Consider the following 23,231-nt stretch of genomic DNA (forward strand, 5'->3'; position numbering starts at 1 on the left):
TATACCTAACTATCAGCTATGGTCAAATTAAACTGTACATAAAACAATATCATGTAACAGAGCCCCATTGGGCGATAACATTTTCATAAACTTGTAGCCCTTTTCGCTTGTATCATAACATGAAAGGGAATGCAAACCGACAAGGCTGCCATAACATAAAAACATTTACCACACGTCGTATAGGCATAATTGAGACCACTTATGCTTAACCCACATACACGTGACTACAGACCTCTAAGAATAGTAACCACAACATATGGCGGGACAGGGCCTCCGTCGTACCCCTAAATAAACAAATATATACATTGCAGGACCAGTACCCAAAGGCTAGGCTCCGAAACAGTGGAGCACTTTCAACATAGCTGAGCGGAAATCCTAAGCTGGCGGATCTCCAAAATGAACATTTGTACCTGCAGGCATGAAACGCAGCCCCCCAAAGAAAGGAGGGTCATTACGATATATGTACTGAGTATATAAGCATACATAACTGAGATAACAATTGAAATAGGGATGCAGGAAATCAAGTATAGCATTTAATAGGGTACTGTACTTGCACCTCATAAAATAAATTCCTGTATACTAATATCACGTACCGTATCTATCCCGCTCGGGGACTCAGTATCATAAATACATCATCTATCATGATAGGCATAAGCACATTGTTAGCACTGTAGAACGTACAGCCCGATCCATATATATAGCAAGCACATGCTGAAGAACGACGGCCCGATCCATATATTATGTAATAATGCCGAGGAATGATTGCCTAATCCGTATATCTCATGATAATGCTGAGGTACGATGGCCCAATCTGTATCTCATATAGTAGTGCCAAGGAACAACGGTCCAATCCGTATACATGTATATCATATAATAATGCCGAGGAACGACGGCCCGATCCACATATCATACAACAATGTATATACGTGCATGTAAGACTTGGTAACACATCAGACATCCCCCAACCATTATCATAAATATGCCTAAGAAACCCCAGATTTAGGAATTTACACACCTAATTACTATTCAGCCTATAGAAGGCTCGAGAGTCGTAGTTTAACTACTTCAAGACCCTTAACATTTAGGAGTGAACTCGAGTCATAAGTTATATGCATGACTTACAACTGGAACTGCCTTTACATTCATATCATACCTCAATTTACTTACATTTAAGATATTCCAAAGAAAGGAAGACAAAGGCTTCACGTGTACTACTATTAGTCATGTAGAAGACTTACAAGTCCATAACTCAACTATAGCAGGAGTTTGAATATCGAGAAGTGAAAAGACAAGCTTTACATGCAACACTTCCTATCACATGGAAGATTTGAAAAGTAATGACTCAACTTATTACAGGAGTTCCAATCAGTAAGAAGTGAACAAGAGCCTTAACCCACCCTCAAGTTTTAAGAGTGGAATAACTTCAAACTTCATAGACACAATACTTATATCTAAGTCATGCCAAAGGAGAGGAAGAATAACTTTACATACACTACTTCTTATTATATAGAATACTTGAGGAATGGAAGCTTAACTACTTTAAGAGTCTTAACATTCAACTGTGGACACGAATTATGAATCATGAACCATGTTCAGAGCTCATAAATAGAGTTACCCCAAGCTTCTTACACATATCACTTGTCACTTAGATATAGCACATGCCCAAAAGAAAGAATAGATAGGCTTTACATATTTATACCAAAACATGTCAAAAGAAGGAATAGCTTTACATACCTCTTATGAGTTACTCTTTATCCCGTTCGCCTCGTCATCCTTTGAACCTATTCAATATGAAAGTAATACGAATATCAACCACTCCTAACTTTCCAGTATCATAGGTTGCACCTTAGTATTCATGGAACCTATTTCCTTGTTCATCTCCTCAACTAGTTCTTTAATTAGTTAAGGCATTAACGAAAATTGGGCAGCACCTCCCCTATAATGTGCCCTATCCAAATTTCCAATTAGCTCCTTAAACACTACAGCCAACCAACAACAACAACCTGCAGCATATGATTAAGCAATTCACACCAACAATATATAACATAAGCTCCAAGCGACTCTCTCAAAATTACAATATCAAAATAGGGTGTCTAGCCTTTATTTTATAACACCTTTAAATATACGAAATGAGGGGTCGTGTGGCTTCAACCCACAGCACCCCTACCCATTTTAGAACACATTTAGGCCCTGAAACAACACGTCACACCCCTGCAGCAGCACCTCACATGAACAACACTATACTTCGACGACAATATAACTATAGCGATTCCAATTTAGTTTATTTCGAACGTCGAGCATTTCTATGACATTCTTAAACTTCCAGCAGCATAAAAGGGGTGTAATACACTATATAACAACACCATAAACTTCAAATTGAAAGTAAAGAGCTTACCTCTCCCAAAATTGGCCAAAACTCGCCAAAGCTATCAAAACGTGAATTTTGGACAACCTACTATCTTGTATTGTCGCTTAGTTTCAAAGGGGTAATTGAAGGAAACGGGATTTATGGACTCAATGGAAGTTATAGACATGCATATTAGGGTCGCATACAATTTCGAATCACCCCTACAGAAATTTTGTACAAAACGATATGCCCAAAATACCAGAAGCAGTCCGTGTAGAATATCTAAAACGAAATCTGGGAAGCACCTCACCTATACTTCATCATCCTTTTTCGAGCAGATAAAAGTAGAACAGGGTTTTTAAGTCTAAATGAAAGTTATATCCCTATGAAATATCTTTCCAAACATCTTGAATTACTCAAAACGAAACTTTACACAAGGAGTTATATTAGTATTACTAAAAGCAGTTCCCTTTAAAAACGGGTTTGCTAACAAGAACAAAAACCTCCTCGTTTCCCCAATGATAAATTTTATTTTGTTAAAAACCATCATATCACCGTAGGATACCTTAAATAATTAATTCATCGAAAGAAATCTGGGAACTTACCTAAAAGCCATGGCTGCCGTAGCTCCTTTCTCTCTTCCTCTATGTTTCTCATCTTTTTTTCTAAGTGTAAAAAGGATGGAAAATGAAGGCTTAGTCATAAGACTAAGTATATATATCCTTCCCTAGGATGTGACATGTGGCATCCCCTAGGGGTGACACATGGCAGCCCCCTAAGGTGCCACCTCACTTCATGCAACCAATCATACGCTTCCACGTGGTAGCGTGGGGTCCACCCCAAGCTACTGCATCACCTACTTAAGCCTAAGTAGGTGTATCACCTTCTTGTCCAAGTAGGTGCATCACCTACTTGCTTCAAGTAGGCGCGTTGTTTCTTATTTCCCTTCCGTAGGTACGTAATCTCGTCTTACTTCAAGAGCCTATGCATTCCTTGCTACTTAATCTCGACGTATACTTAAGTAGCTTAATTACGTAGGACATCCAAGTTGGTAGATTATGCAAGTAGATAGAGTCCTATGACTCATTACTTGGCCTCCAACTCCTTCTGAATTCTTATAACCCTATTTCCAATCTTCCCTATTATGGGGTATCTCATTCTCCTTCCCTTAGCGTTATTTGATAGCATGGTAGATAATCTAAGTCACGTGGCAACTTTTAAGAAGCTTAAGAAAGAGTTTCAAAGTAACAAATTATGGGGCATAATATCCTTCCCCCCTTTACAACATTCATCCTCGAATGTTAACTAAGCTTATTAGGTCGTACGAGGACTTAATTCTCCATAATGGTTGTCTTCCGTAGACCCTTTTATTCATCAATTCAACTAACCCAGGAGTTTAGACTTCTTGTAGATGTAGGGAGAACGTACGGATATTTCTTTTCTATCTCTTCTTCGGCTTCCCAGGTCAACTCTTCTTTATTCTTATTTCGTCATAAGACTTTGATGGAAGCCACGTCCCTAGTTCGCAATGCATTAGTTGTTCTTCAAATCCACATTCCTTTATCTTTAAAGGATCTCATTATTCTCCCAAGTGGAGTCACGTATACACAATACTTCTTTATGCCCCATAAGCTTTCACCCGTGTCGTGTACCTGATGCTAACTTTTAATCTTATTTAAAACTATATCAACTTTGTTCTAATAGTATTCTTGTCTTATCACCTTTTCATCGCACTATATCTTCAGTTCGTAGTTGTCTATTTCCCTTTTTGTTCGATACTCATACTTAATTAATCACGTCCATCTTAAGTGGTTCCTTTAGTAGTCCTTTCATTTCTCGTTTTCAAAACATCTTATGTTTACCTCTATTTATTCTTAGTATACCAGTCATTTCTGGTATTCCTCCTGTCTTGTTGATCATCTTTACTTTCGTTACCACTTGACCTTTTATTCTGAACCTTCCCTATAAATCTGTGTAAGCCTTCTTATTCATTCTCTGTTTGCTTTTCTGTTTTTCCACAAACCATGTCATATCCTTTAGTTATTTCCTTACAAGGCTTTACTTATTCTCATAACGATCTTTGTTACATTCACCTGATATCCTGTTCACATTCAATCTCACAGTATGACACTTCTTAACCTCATTAAAGATTCTTACTATGGGTTACTTACCCATCTTAGTTAATATCATCCTTAATATCTCACAAGCTGTCTTATTAATACTTCACATCCATCACAATTCTTTTTTTCCTTGTACTCCTATCTTAATTATGCTATTACTTCCTTTAACTACAACTCGTCATAGTTTACTCCTGTGTATCAATTCAGTCGGTGCCTTAGTACATTGTTCTATCCAGATCTATCAGTCTTCTCTAAATCATTTTCTTTGGATCATAAGTCTTTTCCAACTGTGTTTTACCACACCAGTATCAACCTCCTAGTTTCTATTTCCATCGATTCAGCAATCAACTCATTTCTCGAGGTCCGCCATACTCATAGTTTAGTCACATCTCATTCTTATTATGGACAAGGCATACTACAACCCTGTATCTCATTCTTCTTTTATTTTTAGGGAGGTTTGGACAGAGTTTCCTCTGTATTTATTACTATCTCAACACCTACACTGCACGCAGAAAATGCCAATAATGCCTTACAGGGCCAACATATATATTCATATCGCATCATATCGTAGCCACACAGGGCGCTCAATATCAATAGTATGAAAATGGACTTACCTCGTATGTCCATTTGAACTACACCTATTGCACTTTCCCGTTTACTTTTCCTTTCACTTTTAAACCTTATATGTCAATCGTACTTCAACACCTTACCTGACATATGTCTTTCGTGCCTTTCCTTACATGCATGCTTTGTGACTTCCAATATCGTCAGTCACTTTCTACTTTCGATGTTGTCCTTCTACAGAAGTCAAAGGTTAGTATAAGGAATTTCAATCCCTATAACTCGGATCTATCGCACGATCATAGATATGAATGAAAGGTAACATCATAAATGTCCTGTAGTCTCTTGTTTATAGATGTGGTGCACAACACACCGATAAACAAGACTCTACTAGACATGGTCAGTAGACACTCCAAGGACGAACTGCTCTAATACCATTTCTATCACGACCCAACCCCGTAGGCCGAAACTGAGGTCCGACTTGGACCCCCCCCCCCCCCCCGTATACCTAACTATCAGCTATGGTCAAATTGAATTGTAAATAAAACAATATTATGTAACAGAGCCCTAATATGCGATAATATTTTCATAAATATGTAGCCCTTTTTTTTTGTATCGTAACATGAAAGGGAATGCAAGCCGACAAGGCTGTCATAACATAAAAACATTTACCACACATTGTATAGGCATAATTGAGACCACTTACGCTTAACCCACATACACATGACTACAGACCTCTAAGAATAGTAACCGCAACATATGATGGGACAGGGATCCCGCCGTACCCCTAAATAAACAAATATATACATCATAGGACCAGTACCCAAAGGCTAGGCTCCGAAACAGTAGAGCACTTCCAATATAGCTGAGCGGAAATCCTAAGCTGGCGGATCTCCGAAATGAACATCTGTACCTACGGGCATGAAACGCAGCCCCCTAAAGAAAGGGGGGTCAGTACGATACATGTACTGAGTATATAAGCAAACATAACTGAGATAACAACTGAAACAGGGATGCAGGAAATCAAGTATAGCATTTAATAGGGTACTGTACCTACACCTCATAAAATAAATTCCTGTATACCAATATCACGTACCGTATTTGTCTCGTTTGGGGACTCAGTATCACAAATACATCATCTATCATGATAGGCATAAGCACATTGCTAGCATTGTGGAACGTACATCTCGATCCTTATGTATAGCAAGCACATGCCGAGGAACGACAGCCCAATCCATATATCATGTAATAATGCCGAGGAATGACGGCCCGATCCGTATATCTCATGATAATGCCGAGGTACGACGGTCCGATCCGTATCTTATATATTAGTGTCGAGGAACGATGGCCCGATCCGTATACATGCATATCATATAATAATGCCGAGGAACAATGGCACGATCCACATATCATACAAAAATGCATTTACGTGCATGTAAGACTTGGTAACACATCAGACATCCCCCAAACATTATCATAAATATGCCTAAGAAACCCCAGATTTAGGAATTTACACACCCAATCACCATGTAGCCTATAGAAGGCTCGTGGGTCGTAGTTTACCCACTTCAAGACCCTTAACATTTAGGAGTGAACTCGAGTCATAAGTTATACACATGACTTACAACTGGAACTGCCTTTACATTCATATCATACCTTAATTCACTTACATTTAAGACATTCCAAAGAAAGGAAGAGAGAGGCTTCACGTGTACTACTATTAGTCATGTAGAAGACTTACAAGTCCATAACTGAACTATCGCAGGAGTTCTAATATCGAGAAGTGAAAAGACAAGCTTTACATGCACCACTTCCTATCACATGGAAGACTTGAAAAGTAATGACTCAACTTATTACAGGAGTTCCAATCAGTAGGAAGTGAACAAGAGCCTTAACCCACCCTCAAGTTTTAAGAGTGGAATAACTTCAAACTTCATATACACAATACATATATCTAAGTCATGCCCAAGGAGAGGAAGAATAACTTTACATACACTACTTCTCAGTATATAGAATACTTGAGGAATGGAAGCTTAACTACTTTAAGAGTCTTAACATTCAACTGTGAACACGAATTATGAATCATGAACCATGTTCAGAGCTCATGAATAGAGTTACCCCAAGCTTCATACACATATCACTTGTCACTTAGATCTACCACATGCCCAAAAGAAAGAACAGATAGGCTTTACATATTTATACCAAAACATGCCAAAAGAAGGAATAGCTTTACATACCTCTTATGAGTTACTCTTTATCCCGTTTGCCTCATCCTCCTTTGAACATATTCAACATGAAAGTAATACGAATATCAACCACTCTTAACTTTCCATCATCATAGGTTTCACCTTAGTATTCATGGAACCTATTTCCTTGTTCGTCTCCTCAACTAGTTCTTTAATTAGTTAAGGCGTTAACGAAAATTGGGCAGCACCTCCCCTATAATGTGCCCTATACAAATTTCCAATTTGCTCCTTAAACACTACAACCAACCAACAACAACAACTTGCAGCATATAACATAAGCTCCAAGTGACTCGCTCAAAATTACGATATCAAAATAGGGTGTCTAGCCTTTATTTTGTAACACCTTTAATTATACGAAATGAGGGGTCATGTTGATTCAACCCGAAGCACCCCTACCCATTTTAGAACACATTTATTCCCTGCAAAAACACGCCAAACCCCTGCAGCAGCACCTCACACTAACAACACTATACTTCGACGACAATTTAACTATAGCGATTCCAATTTTGTTTATTTTGAACGTAGAGCATTTCTACGACATTATTAATCTTAAAGCTGCATACAAGGGGTGTAATACACCATATAACAACACCATAAACTTTAAATTGAAAGTAAAGACCTTACCTCTCCCAAAATTGGCCAAAACTCGCCAAAGCTATCAAAACGTGAATTCTGGACAGCCTACTGTCTTGTATTGTTACCTAGTTTTGAAGGGGTAATTGAAGGAAACAGGATTTATAGCCTCAATGAAAGTTATAGACATGTGTCTTAGGGTCGCATACAATTTCGAATCACCCCTATAGAAATTCTTTACAAAACGATATGCCCAAAATACCAACAGCAGTCCGTGTAGAATTTCTAAAACAAAATATGGGAAGCACCTCACCTATACTTCATCATCCTTTTTCGAGCAGATAAAAGCAGAACTGGGTTTTTAAGTCTAAATGAAAGTTATATCCCTATGAAATATCTTTCCAAACATCTTGAATTACTCAAAATGAAGCTTTACACAAGGAGTTATACTAGTATTACTAAAAGCAGTCCCATTTAAAACTGGGTTTGTTAACAAGAACAAAAACCTCCTCGTTGACCCAATGATAAATTTTATGTTGTTAAACACCGTCATATCACCATACGATATCTTAAATAATTAATTCACAAAAAGAAATCGGGGAACTTACCTTAAAGCCATGGCTGCCGTTGCTCCTTTCTCTCTTCCTCCATGTTTCTCATCTTTTTTCTAAGTGTAAAAAGGATGGAAAATGAAGGCTTAGTCATAAGACTAAGTATATATAGCCTTCCCTAGGATGTGACATGTGGCATCCCCTAGGGGTGACATGTGGCAGTCCCCTAGGGTGCCACCTCACTTCATGCAACCAATCATATACTGCCATGTGGTAGCGTGGGGTCCACCCTAAGCTGCTGCATCACCTACTTAAGCCTAAGTAGGTGTATCACTTGCTTGTCCAAGTAGGTGCATCACCTACTTGCTTCAAGTAGGCGCGTCGTTTCCTTATTTCCCTTCCATAGGTCCGTAATCTCGTCTTACTTCAAGAGCCTATACATTCCTTGATACTTAAGCTCGACGTATACTCAAGTAGCTTAATTACGTAGGACATCCAAGTTGGTATATTACGCAGATAGATCGAGTCCTACGACTCATTACTTGGCCTCCAACTCCTTCTGAATTCTTGTAACCCTATTTCCAATCTTCCCTATTATGGGCTATCTCATTCTCATTCCCTTAGAGTTATTTGATAGCGTGGTAGACAATCTAAGTCACGTGGAAACTTTTAAGAAGCTTAAGAAAACATTCCGAAGTACCAAAGTACGGGGAATAACACTTTGGTCATAACACTAGATTAGTGTTAGTAATAATTATGGGAAGTTCAGCTCCACTGAAAAATGCTCCCACTAGTCTTGTGATGTCATCTCATATGATTTCCCAGCAACTTTAAAAAGACAACCCTGAAAACCTATCTGGACCACAAGCACTGTCCCTATTCAATTCAAACACCACTTTTTTTGACCTCTTCTTTAGATTGGAGTTTTGTCATTTCCTCATTCTCTTCTTTATTGATTAACTTAGAAATATGTCTCAATAGGTCAAAGTATCTATTTTGCACCTCCTCCTTGAATTGACTTGTAAAAAATGATATAGTTGCTTCTCCTAATAACTGATTTGATTGCACTACATCCCCTTGCAACATTTCAAATTATAGCTATATGCAATTTTTTCCTTCTCACTTTCACATAAGAATGGAAAAATTTAGTTTTCCTATCTCCCTCACTAAACCACTTCATGCCTGCTTTCTGCTTCCAGAACACTTCTATAATCTTGAGGAATTTCTTTAGCTCTACCTCCATTTTACTCAACTCCCTCCTATTTTCAACTAATGGCCTTATCTCTAATTGTAATTCCTTAGTCATGATGACATCCTCAATAGTGGAAGTTTTTTTGAAAATATTGTGAAAAACATCCTTACTCCATTTCCCCAAAGCCTTCTTTACATTTTTTAAATTTAGTCTAAAACACCATAAAAGGACTGCTAATGGCATCAGCATTCCAGTTTTCCTGCACAACTTCTTTAAATTTGTGATGCTTTGCCCAGAAATTCAAAATTCTAAAAGGCCTAATGATGAGTTCTTCTTCTATTCTGCATATAATTTTAAGTGGAGCATGATCAGAACCTTGCTTGATTAGATGATTAACTTCAGAGGAAAGACATGCTTCCATAAACATACTATTACCCATAATTTTGTCCGATCTTTTTTGAGGATGCAATCTTCTTCAATTCTCACATTCCACCAAGTATCTACTTCATGTAAACTTCACTTCAGCTAACCCATAATTACAAATATATTGAGAAAAATCAGAAACCTCCTGTTGCATGAATGCAAGACCCCCAATGTTTTCTTTTTCATTGATAATAACATTGAAATCTCCTCACACCAACCAAGGACTCTATAAATCATCAGCAACGTATTCTATTTTTTCCCATAACTCTAACCTTTCAATAGCACTATATCTTGCATACACTGAGGTAATGATGAAGGAGAAGTTGTTGTGAGTAAACTTCATAGTGAGTGGTTGGATTGTGTCCAACATCACTGTACCTTCCCAGTCCTTCTTCCAAAAGATCCATATTTTACAAAACCTATTCACCAGTGGTTTTTCAAAACCAAATCTTCCTTTTTATTGATCAAGCTCCAATGGTCCTTGAAAAGGTTCCATTAAAAATATGAATGAATAATAATTTTTTCTATTTAAATTAATTAATCTTTCAAATGAATTATGGGTATTAACAAAACTAATATTCTAGAATAGGGCTTTTTCTATCATTGATCACTTGATGTGGATATTCCCTTACTGCTCCTTGTTTTGACTTGCAAAGTGTTATCTTTTACAAAACATCATTCTTGAGAGATAAGGGATGACCTAAGAAATTTCTTATCATTTTCCACGTATTCTCATGTCAAAGATAAGCTAATTACTCACCTAATCCATATTTTGATTCTTAGAACATAGAATGATGGTTAATTCTTCTTGGGGGAGGATTTTATCTTAAAATTAATGGTGGAAATATCCCTAGTTGGGTGTTATGATCATAAACTTGGCTAAGGTTTAGTATGCGCAAAGGTACAACACCATGAAACTTCGTTATAATATAATTTGGGTAAAGTAGGTCATTTTATTGATCCTTTGCACATGTATAATTGTTTTTAGATCAAGAACAAGCCAAAAGAGTTCACAAGGGAAAGCTCCAGCTATTTAGAGTTTCAAAAGCCTTGTTTCAAGGTAGGTGATGATTTATTTTCTCATTTGTATCATATATGCATGTTAACTGTTTCATAGTATGCATGTATGTATCTGAAAAGGGAAAGATGAAATGAACCTAATGAAATGACTGTTTATGATTAATTGTATGCAATGAACCTATTACTTGATAGTTGTAATTGTGTGAGACTACTCATTCTGATTATGATTGATTGGATCAGGTGTCATGTTGTGATAAATAATTGGATCAGGTGTAATGTTTTGACATATATTAAATTAGGTGTCATGTTCTTACACAATATTGGACCAAGTTTCATATTTTGACATATCATTGGACTGGGTGTCACATTCTGACATACTAACAGTTTGGGTGTGGGTTCCATAAGAGAACCATTCTTTTACTATTGCATAAAGAATTGAGATTGTTAACCTAATTATAATTATATGTACTAATCATGAGATAATAAGTGGTACAGTATTCTTTATGTGTGTGTTTAATGTGTGGTGGTTATTAGTTTATATTTCACTATCTGGAATAGTAGTGTGATCATACAAGTATGCCATTATTCTGTGTACTGATACTACACTTACTCTTTCTTTGTTGAGTATAGGGTATCTTCAGGCAACTATTGAGAGACCTCAGATAGGAGATCATTTATCATCGGATTCAAGGGTGAGGAAATTTTTTCAAGATGTCGTGGATCCATCCTACTTCTTATTCCAACCCTTCAGACTAAGACTTTTAGACTCGTATTTATGTTTATGGTTTCAAGATTGCATCCCCTTATCTTAGACTTGTTAGTTAGAAGTTTTGGTATAATAACTTTCAGGTTCTAAGGGAATTTTTTGCATACTTTAGTTTTATTATTTGAGTTTTGGGAACTCAGAACTTTATCCTTAGTTAAACCTATTTCCACCTCTTTAAATACGTAACTCTTGTAATTACGGCTTAGTTAGGTTGTAGTAGTTGTTCTCCCACCAAAGGATTAGAGTGGGTGCCAATCACGGCGGTCAGAGTCATGACAAAGTTAGTATCAAAGCCCTAGATTTGTTGATTGCTGTACAAAAACCAATCTAGTAGAGTCTTATGAAACGGTAAGGATATGTTTGTACTTTTATTCAAGAGGCTACAAAGATTTAGGAAAATTTCTCTATCTTTTTTTCCTTCGTTCTATAACTTGATTCCAATTGGTATTTGGTGATCCAGATTAGTATCTAACCTCTTTCACTCTCTTATCTGCATATGGTTAAAACATGTTACAATAGTTTTTGACCTAAATCTCCCATCGTGTTAGAGGAGGATCCAGTTGTTAGAGGACGTGGATGAGGCAGCGGGAAGAGAAGGGGATATGGAAGAGGCCAAGGAAGGGTAGAGCCCTTCATGGGTGAAGACCAAACTAAGCATGTGCCTAGGGAATAGGCCTCTCCAGTACCCTAGGATGACGTATAAGAGGATGTGGTAGTGGAAGTTAAGGAGGCTGGTGAGTAGGAAGAGAATGCACAGGCTAGGGTTACAGGTCTTCCCCTTATAAACCCAGTTATATCCCAATAGATCATGACTTTCTTGAGTGGGTTGGTCAGCACTGGAGCCATTCCCATAATGCCCATAGCCCAAGTATATTTGCTTATCCTATTGTTGTTGCAGTTCCTCAGATAGATAGAGTGTTGGGCACTAATGCCTTCTTCCATCCACTTATAGGACCAGTGATGGCTAGCACTGAGCATGAGATGCTGCTTAGTTCTTTAAGCTGAAGCTTCAAATGTTTCAAGGTTCCGAGAGTAAGGATGCTTATGAGTTCATTTTGGACTATTTTGAGAGTTGCATAAGTTGGGCATAGTCCAAGAATATGGCATTGAGTTTGTGACCTTCCAGCTTCAAGGTGAAGCCAAATAGTGGTGGAGGGCCTTTGTGAAATTGTGATTGCCAGTCTTTCCCCTATTCACTTACATTTAGTTTTATGCTTTAATCATGGAGAGTATGTTCCTAGAATATTGAGCGACCATAAAAAGGATAAGTTCATGGCTTTTGAGAAAGGTGGAATAATAATGGCTACTTATGATTTTAAGTTTCATGCCCTATCAAGATATGCTACTCAGTTGGTGACTACAGATGAGGAGATGATCTATTTGTTCGTGAAGGGATTGAATCCTGAATGGCAGGTATTTTCTGTCCACATGACCTCTATAGGTAAAAGTTTTAATGGGCTGACAGACTTTGTAAAGAAGGTAGAAGGAGTTTGACGGGATGGGCAGGCCGAGACTTTGGATAAGAATCTTAAGAATACAACTAACTTTTACGGCTCTTACTCTAGAGGTTCAGATAGGCCAAAACTTACAGCTCGATCAATTCAGTCAACTATTCTTGCTTTTAGAGGTGGTTACTCAAGAACTCCATAGCATAATCCTTTCCACAAGGGTCAAGGAGCTTCATTCACGCCAGGAAAAAGGCCTTCACTTGACCACAACTATTTTAATTATGGAGATCAAGGGCATATGAAGAGAGAGTCTCCCCATCATTGCATAACTGATCATGTGCAGCAGTAGACCAGCATAGTGGTACTGACGAGCGGAGGTAATAATGGTAGAATAAATCCATAAGGTGGGCGATGAGGAAATTATAGAGGCCATAGAGGCTGAGGAAATGGTAATGTAGGTAGAGGAGCAGTGCAGCCAGGCAGAGAAGTTGCCCGTTAGGATGACAACCACCATTTCATGCCTTTTTATGAAGGACAGAGGCTGAGACATCTGATGCAGTGATCACATGTACTATTCTTATCTGTGACTGGATAGCTACTGTCTTATTTGATTTAGGTTCTACTTACTCTTATGTGTCAGTATAGTTTGCCTTGGTCTTTGATGTGATTTGTGATAGGATTGATGTCCCTGTCTATTCTTCTACCCAATTGGAGAATCTGTTATAGTCTCCATTGTCTATCATGCTTGTCCTATTCTGTTAATGGGTTTCCAGACTTGGGGATGACTTGGTAATCTTAGATATGACTAATTTTGACATAATCTTAGGAATTAATTCGTTGTCCCCCAATTATGTTGTGCTTAACTGTAATGCTAAGATTGTGACTCTAGAGATCCTGGATAGTGAAAGGATAAAGTGGGAAGTAGTGTACAAGCCTAAAACAACTAAGATCATATCCTTTCTTAAGTCTAGAAAAATAGTGGTGGGGTGAGGTTATTTGGTATATTTGGCTCATATTTGGGATATTGATACATATTCTTCCTCTATTGAGTTTATTCCTATGGTTTCTAAGTTTAGGAAAGTGTTTCCTACTGATTTTTCCGGCATGTCTTAGGATAGAGATATATATTTTTATATTGATTTAGAGTTGGGCACTCACCCAATCTCTATTTATCCTTATCGTACGGCTCCGACAGAATTAAGAGAGCCTAAAGCTCAAATCCAAGAACTCTTTGAAAAAGGTTTTATCTATCCTAGTGCTTCTCCATAGGGTGCCCCGATCTTGTTTGTTAAGAAGAAGAATGATAGTATGAGGATGTGTATAGATTATCGGTAGCTGAATAGTGTCATTATTCGAAATAAGTACCCATTGCCTTCGATAGATGATCACTTTGACCAGTTACAGGGTGTGTCGGTATTTTCAAAAATAAATCTATAGTTTGGGTACCTTCAGCGGAAGATTAGACCTGAGTTTGTGTCTAAAATAGCATTTAGAAATTAATATCGGCACTATGAGTTTTTGGTAATGTCGTTTCGGCTGACCAATGCACCTGCAACCTTCATGAGTTTTATGAATGGGGTGTTCAATCTATTCCTGGAGTCTTTTGTAATTTTGTTTATAGATGATATTCTGTTCTATTTGAAAAGTAAAGAAGAACATACAGACCATCTTCGTACTATTTTAGGTGTCATGGGGAAACATAAATTATATGCAAAATTTTCTAAGTGTGAATTCTAGCTATCTTTAACTGTCTTTTTGGGGCATGTGGTTTAAACAAAAGGGGTAATAGTAATCTGCATAAGATTGAAGAAATCAAGAACTGGGAACGTCCTTGCTTTATGACTAAAGTGAGAAGTGTTTTTGGGACTTGTCAACTACTATCATCGTTTTGTGAGGAATTTTGGTTCTATCACCACCTATTTGACAAGGTTGACTTAGAAGGATGTACCATTTAATGGACTGATAAATGTGAAGAGATTTTCTAAAAGCTCAAGACTTTCGGACCATGGTATCTATTTTGTCCCTGCTAGTTGAAGTTAAGGATTTCATTATTTATTGTGATATTTTACATTCAGGCTTGGGTGTTGTGTTGATGCTAGATAAGAATGTTATAGACTATGCCTCAGAGGAGTTGAAGATTCATAAGAGGAACTATCCGACATATGATTTGGATTTGGAATCGGTAGTTTTTGCTCTAAAGATTTGGCGTCATTACCTTTATGGTGTCAAGTGTGAAGTGTTTACTGACCATCACAGTCTACAACACATGTTAACTCAGAAAGACTTGAACCTGAGACAGAGAAGGTGGATAGAATTACTCAAGTATTATGATGTCACTATTCAGTATCATCCAGATAAGGCTAATGTAGTGGTAAACGCATTAAGCCAGAAGCTGGTTAGTATGGGCAGTCTAGTTTGTTTGGGTGCTTGTAAGTGGCCCCTTGCAAGAGATATTAAGCCTTGGTGGATAAGTTTAAGAGGCTAGGCATCTCAAATAAGGGTGGGATGTTGGCTAGTGTTGAGGTAAGGACTACTTTTATTGAGGAAATCAAGGCCAAGTAATGTGAAGGTGAAAACTTGAATGAGATTAGAGAGAACATTTTTTTGGGAAAGGCCTGAGATGCAGCCCTTGATGTAGGTAGGATGATTAGTTTTAGGGGAGGATTTGTGTTCCCCAGGTAGATGGCTTGATTCAAAAAGTATTATTCGAGACTCATGGTTTGAGATACTCTATTCATCCAGGTGTGACCAAGATATATCAAGACTTGAAAAGACTTTATTGGTGGCTCGGCATGAAGAAAGATATAGCTGAGTTTGTGGCTAAGTATCAGAACTATCAGCAAGTGAAGTATGAGCACTAAAGGCCTACAGGTTTACTTCATAGGATGTCCATTCCTGAATGGAAATGCGAAAGAATAGCCTTGGATTTTGTGGTGGGTCTTCCTAAGACCTTGGGAAAGTATGACACTATTTGGGTTGTGGTTGGCAGACTGAAAAAGTTAGCCCATTTCATTCTAGTCAGGGTAGATTATAATGCAAACAGTTGGCGAAGATTTATGTTAAAGAGATAGTAAGGTTGCCTAAGGTGACCCTTTTTATAATCTCATACCATGGTACACAGTTACATCCATGTTTTAGGGGAAATTGCATGATGAGTTGGGTACTCAACTCACTTTCAACATAACCTTTCCTCCACAGACTAATGGACAGTTAGAGAGGATCATTCAGGTATTGGAAGATATGTTGAGACCATGTGTAATTGACTTTAGAGGGCATTGGGATAATTTCCTACCTTTGTGTGATTTCTCCTAAAATAATAGCTATTATTCTAGTATTAATATGGCACCATTCGAAGCACTACATAGGAGAGGATATAGTCACCCATAGGGTGGTTTGAGGCTAGAGATGTGAAGCCTTTGGGTTTTTTTTTTTTTTTTTTTTTTTTTATGGGAACAGACCTTACACGAGGCTCCCACCTCTCGTGCGCGGCCAGGGGTTGAGCCGCTCACCCCCAAGCTGTATTATACATAAAAACAGAAAAATACACGGAGGGGGACATAGACCTAACCTCCAATCCTATGGTGGTTCATAAGCCGACCATCCTAATAAGGGCAGCCAACTCATCCCCGATACAAGCACATGAAAAGAAAACCTAGAAACTATGCACCTAAAGGAAATGACTCCTCTCGATATAAAGAAACTAGGAAAGCATAAATAAGGGAGACTCTCCCTTTACATAAAATAAAGGAAAAATCTAAATAAAAATGGGGATGAATCCTCATAAATGCTATATATACAACAAAATTAGCATAGACGATGAACATCAAATAACATGGCTAAGATATAACATGGAAAATCACAAACACTGCAATTGGGTGCTCAATCCAAGGATGCAACACTAAATAGTAGATCATGGAGGCTTTTTAATCCGTTTGGTTTTCCTTCGTCTGAAGCTGGGCAGACCGACTCTATCTAGCATGTAGTAACCTCGAGTACCACGAGGTAGCTGCTGGAGGGTGGTGTAGTGGCCTGGAGTGGTAAGAGTGTGACTGTGCTTGGAGAGAGCATCCGCAGTGAAGTTTGCCTCCCTGTATACATGCCTGCAAGAAAAGCGAACAAATAATTTGGAAATACCAACAAGGTCCTGAGTTACCTGGTGAAGGCTCCACGGAGGTTTAGTCTGATGATTGATCCATTTAGTGAGCAACTCCGAGTCAACTTCTAAGATAACGTGCTGAAAACCCTGTTGAATGCACCATTTAAGCCCATAAACTGCCGCCTCTAGTTCAGCTTGATTGTTGGTTCCCTCCCCTAACGGTATGGCGTAGGCGAAGATGAATTTACCCATGTGATCTCTTAAGATGCCACCCCCCCAATTGCCCCCGGATTACCCAACGCGCTGCCGTCAGTGTTCAGCTTGACGAAATCGAGTTGTGGCTTAATCAACGAGACTTGGGTGATCTTCATCTCATGAGTACACTTATATATGTAGGAGATGGTGTGGATCCAGTTCGAGGGCCAATGGATATAGGGGTACGCGACTCTAAGAAGATTTGAGATGTCCTTGAAAACTGCAAATTTCACTCTCGCCAAGCTAGAACTCTTCCCCCCGTATTTGCTCGCGCACCTATTCTTCCACAAATTCCAACATATAAATATTGGGGTGGAATTGAGGATAAGTTTGTGAGCTTCTGTGCGGTACTTGCGAAGACACCAGCTCATAACAAGAGGTTTGAGGGGTGTGGCTTCATGCCTTATGCCTAGGGAATTTGAGAAGTAGTGCCAAATATTCCTAGCGAAATGGCCAGTGCTGAAAATGTGCTCTATGGTGTCCGGACCTGGACTGTGGCAGCAATAGCATGGTGTGGAAACATAGCCAAATGCAGTGATCTTTTCCTCTGTTGGCAGCTTGCCTCTAAAAGCCCTCCACAACAAAAAAGAGCATTTAAAGGGGATGTTTTTGTGCCAAGTGTAATGGTCGGAAAGTGTCTTGGTCCGGTGTTCCCTCACAAGCTGCCATGCCGAGGAACATGTGAAGTTCCCATTGGTATTCAGCTTCCAAATGGCCTGATCCGGTGTGTTTCCTTGCAGCTGAAGTGTGGAAGAAGTAATGAGAGGAACGAGCTGCGCTGGTGCCAACTGATTTAGCATATCGATGTTCCATTGGCCATCTATACGAAAATCAGCCACCCTCGCATTGTTTGCTCTTCCCAACTCCTGCCTATAGTTGGCTAAGGGTCCGATACCTAGCCAATCATCCCACCAAAAACAGCACGAACCCGAGTGAAGCCTCCATTGAATGTGAGGTTCGGCAATGTGTTTGTTGTGCATCATGTGTTTCCACACAAGCGACTGGCCAGTATGGAATTTTTTGATGATGGGATTCGCTCTTTGACAATATTTGGCTCTAAGAAAATCACCCCATAATGTTGGTTTAGCTCTAAAGATCCACCATTGCTTTAACTGGAGAGATTTGCACACATCTGTAGTTCTCCTCAACCCAATACCTCCTTCGTCATAAGGGTAACAAAGTTTCTTCCATGAAGCCCAATGGTATTTTTTCTTGTTATCCTTCCACCCCCAGAAAAAATCAGCGGTGACTCTCTCAATCTGTTTGAGAGTAGTACGGGGGGAGTAATGGCCGAAAGAAGGTGAATTGGGAGCGACTGAAGTACGTATTTCACGAGTGTAGCTCTACCGCCGTAGCTGAGGATTTTGGAGTGCCACCCTCTAATTCTGTTGACAACCTTAGAGACCATGTCCGTGTAGTACATGACTCTCTGCCTGCCAATGTACAGAGGGCATCCTAAGTAGGTGATGGGACTATGCTTCTGGGTGAAACCCGTAACCTGTTTCACCGTTTCCACATTGTCTTGGAGTGCATTGGGATGCATCATGAAGTGGCTCTTATTCTTGTTTATAAGCTGCCCTGATATCTTTTCATACAGAGTCAAGGTCTTCATAATAATCTGGAGAATTTCCTTACTTCCGGAGGAAAAGATGATAACATCATCCGCAAAACTCAAATGATTAATCTGTGGGCCTCTTTTCTCCATATGAAAACCACGGTAGAAGTGGTAATTATGAAGACTATTCAACATTCTGGACAGCACCTCCGCTCCCAAAATGAATAAGGCGGGAGAAAGAGGATCACCTTATTTGAGCCCTCTGGTGGAGTGGAAAAAACCATGTCTAGACCCATTAACGATAACGGAGTACCAATTGTTAGACATGATTCGCCAAATTATATCAATAAAGGTCTCACCGAAGCCCATCCTTCTCAGTACTAGACAAGTATAGGACCAGGAGACTCTATCATATGCTTTGGCCATGTCTAACTTGATAACTACGTTTTCGCCAATAACAGGCTTTCGGATATCGTGGATAATCTCCTGTGCTAGCATGATATTTTCGGAGATGCTTCTTCCTTTTACAAACCCGAACTGATTGAGAGAAATAAGACCGGGGAGAATTTGAGCAAGCCTGAGGCAAATGAGTTTTGATATGATCTTATTGGTGAAGTTACTGAGACTAATGGGTCTATAGTCAGAGAGTCTGTTAGGGTGATCTACCTTTGGGAGCAAGACCAAACAAGCATGAGAAAAGAACTTAGGCATAGCATACCCTCCAAAGAAAGAAGTAACCACTGCTAGTAGGTCCTCCGAAATAATCTCCCAGCAAGCTTGGAAGAATTTTCCATTCATACCGTCCGGACCAGCTGCAGAGTTAGGATTCATAGAGAAGACTACCTGTTTCAACTCTTCAATGGTAGGCGTGGCTTGAAGGCTTTCATTCTGAGCATCTGTGATCATTCTAGGAACGTAATTCAAGATGTTCTCCGGAATCCGAGATTCATCACTTGTGAATATTTTCTGAAAATGATCGCATGCTGCTCTAGCAATGTATTCGTCGCCTTGAATCCAATCCCCTTCTTCGTTGGTAACCTTGTGAATGAACAATCTCCTTCTCCTACCACGGATTAAAGCATGGAAATACTTGGTGTTAGCATCTCCATCCTTGAACCAATGTAGTTGAGTTTTTTGTTTGAGAATGTTCTCTTCAATTTTAAGAAATCTGATGTATTCGGCGTTGAGAGCATGTAATTGCATCCTGTTCTCTTCATTATTGGACACTAACATATTTTCTTCGGCACTTTTCACCAATTCTTCATATTCCAGCCTTTGGGGGTTGAGGTTGTAAATAATGCTTAGGATAAGGTATGAAGCATCCAAGCTAAGCTCCTAGCAGCTCATAGTCGATAGAAGTAATATAAAGATCATAACATAAGAGACATGGAATTTCAGATTGGTGAGAAAGTTCTTCTTAAAGTGTCACCCATAAAGGGGCTGATGAGATTCATCAAGAAGGGAAAGCTCAGTCCTTGCTACATTGGCCCCTTTGAAATCCTTGATTATGTAGGGCTAGTGGCTTATAGGTTAGCTTTACTAGCTAGCCTATCTAGAATCCATCCAGTTTTCCATGTGTCTATGTTCAAGAAGTACCATGGGGATGTTGCTTATATCATCAAGTGGGAATCAATCTTGTTATACAAGGATCTTCAATATAAGGAAGAACATATTGTGATTCTAGATCATGATGTCCGTAAGATGAATACCAAAGAGATTAAATCATCTAAGGCTCAATGGAAGCATCATACGGTGGAGGAAGCTACTTGGAAAATTGAGAAGGACATGCGAGACAAATATCCCTAGTTATTTGATGATTCAGGTACAACTCTATTCTTTCCTTAGCCCAGTATTTCCTAGATTTTTTACTCGAGGACGAGTGATGGGTAAATTGGTATATATTGTAATGATATGTTTCCATCGTTATGGATAACCCAATGGGAGAGGAATTTAGGCCAAAAATTTCTGAGTACTGATTAGGGAATTCTGAACCTAGAACAGACTTGGATAAAATCTGAGTCAAGTGAGGTCTAGGGTAATCTGGTAATGGATGGGGGATTAATTCTAAGTTTGATAGTTTGAGTTTATAGCCAGGACGGTAAAGAGCCTGTATGACTTTACAGAATCGAATTTGAGTGAGTAGAACTCCCATAATAGATCTTGGCATGAAATGTTGAATTTAGAACGTCATGGGTTGAAGGTGTGTAGCAAAATGGGTGTTTGGGACACAAATCCCCCAAAATGTTATTTTTTACAAAACTTTGTTCTTGAGAGCTAAGGGGTGATCTAGGGTAGTTTCTTATCATTTTTCCATGAATTCTCGCTCCAAAGGTAAGTTAATTAGTCCCACAATCCATATTTCAATTTTTAGAACCTAGAATCATGGTTAATTATCCTTAGGAGAGGGTTTTGGCTTCAAATTAATGGTGGAATTCCCTAGTTGGGTGTTAGGATTATGAACATGGCTAAAGGTTAGCATTATAATATAATTTGGATGTATTAGGCAATTTTTTTTGTAGATGTGTAATTGTTTTCAGACCAAGAACAAGTCGAAAGACTTCGAAAAGGGAAAGCTCAAGTTGTTTAGAGTTTCCAAGGTATGGTTTGGAGGTAGGTGATGGTTTGTTTTCCCGTCTGTGTCATACATGCCTGTTAATTTCTCCACTATATTCATGTATGTATGTGAATAGGGAAAGATGAAATGAACCTAATGAAATGACAATTTGTGATCAATTGTATGCAATGTACCTGTTACCAAATGGTTGTAACTGTGTGAGACTATTCATTGTGATTGTGATTGAATGGATCAAGTGTAATATTCCAACACATAATTGGATCGATTGTCACATTCTAATACATAATTAGATTAGGTGTCATGTTCTGACACAATGTTGTACCAGGTGTCATGTTCTGACACATTATTGGATCAGGTGTCATGTTTCTACACACTAACAATTTGGTTGTGGGTTCCATGATTGAACATTCTTTGACTATTGCATAGAGAATTCAGATTGTTAACCTTTGTGTATATATATGTAGTGATCATGAGATGACAAGTGGTAAACAATTTTGTATATGTGTGTTTATTGTTGTGGTTACTTTTTTATATTTCACTTACTAGAATAGCCGCATGATCCTTTCATTACACCATTTTTTTATGTACTAGTACTACACTTTCTCTTTCTTTGTTGAGTATAAGGCATCTTCAGGATGCTATTGAGAGACCTCATATAGGAGATAGCTAATAATCGGATTCAAGGGTGATCCAATTCTTTTGGGCAGTCGTGGATCCATCCTACTTCTTAGTCCAACTCTTCCGACTCAGACTTTTAGACTCCTACTTATCTTTATGGTTTCAAAGTTGCATCCCCTTATCTTAGACTTGTTGGTTAGAAGTTTTGGTACAATGACTTTTAGGTTCTAGGGGTATTTTCCGCATGTTTTAGTTTCATTGTTTGAGTTATGGGAACTCAACACTTTATCTTTATTTATACATGTTTTCACCTCTTTAAATGCCTATCTCTTGTTATTACTTCTTAATTGGGTTGTAGTAGTGGTTCTCCCATCGAGAGTTAGAGTGGGTGCCAATCACGGTCGGTCAGGGTTGTGACATGAACCCCCTTCGCTTCTTCTTATATTTACTTCCTTATATTCCATGATATCAATCTTCTTATGTTTATTTCCTTATATTCAATGGAATCAATCTAGGTGCGCACAAGGTGGATAGACAACCACAATTCTAAAATTAGTAATCGATATATTCATGTTATTGGAACTCTTACAACTAAAATAAGAATTATTACATTGAAAACATAATTATTTATAGTCATCATATATATTTATAACTTGCCAAATTTCAAAATTCAAATTGAATCTGAAGCAAAGAAGATAAGTGAGGAAAATCTTAGAAACATACCATGATGGAAACAAAAAAAAATTAAGGATTCATGAAAATTCAGAACACAACAAATTGTTCTTAATCAATCATTAACGCAATTCACAAATATATATCAGTATATTATAACCTCTCTTTTGTTGATGAATCTCTAGTGTGACATTCGAAGCAGGGTGACAAAAG

At 38.4% G+C, this 23,231-nt stretch overlaps 1 protein-coding gene across 1 annotated transcript; it reads left to right on the forward strand.

Annotated features, from left to right (window-relative positions):
• Positions 1-20,539: 20,539 nt before the first annotated feature.
• LOC129903691 (uncharacterized) lies at positions 20,540-20,959 on the forward strand. Its single transcript, XM_055979232.1, has one exon. It carries the CDS (start codon positions 20,540-20,542, stop codon positions 20,957-20,959), a length of 420 nt encoding a protein of 139 aa, XP_055835207.1.
• The last annotated feature ends 2,272 nt before the right edge of the window (positions 20,960-23,231 follow it).

Source organism: Solanum dulcamara, chromosome 9 (genome assembly GCF_947179165.1).
Source record: "Solanum dulcamara chromosome 9, daSolDulc1.2, whole genome shotgun sequence".
In the NCBI taxonomy this organism is placed as follows: Eukaryota; Viridiplantae; Streptophyta; class Magnoliopsida; order Solanales; family Solanaceae; genus Solanum; species Solanum dulcamara.

Bases quoted from the DNA above. Each gene is read 5' to 3' on its own strand.
- LOC129903691 (XM_055979232.1), top strand. From the start codon at position 20,540: ATGGAATTTCAGATTGGTGAGAAAGTTCTTCTTAAAGTGTCACCCATA.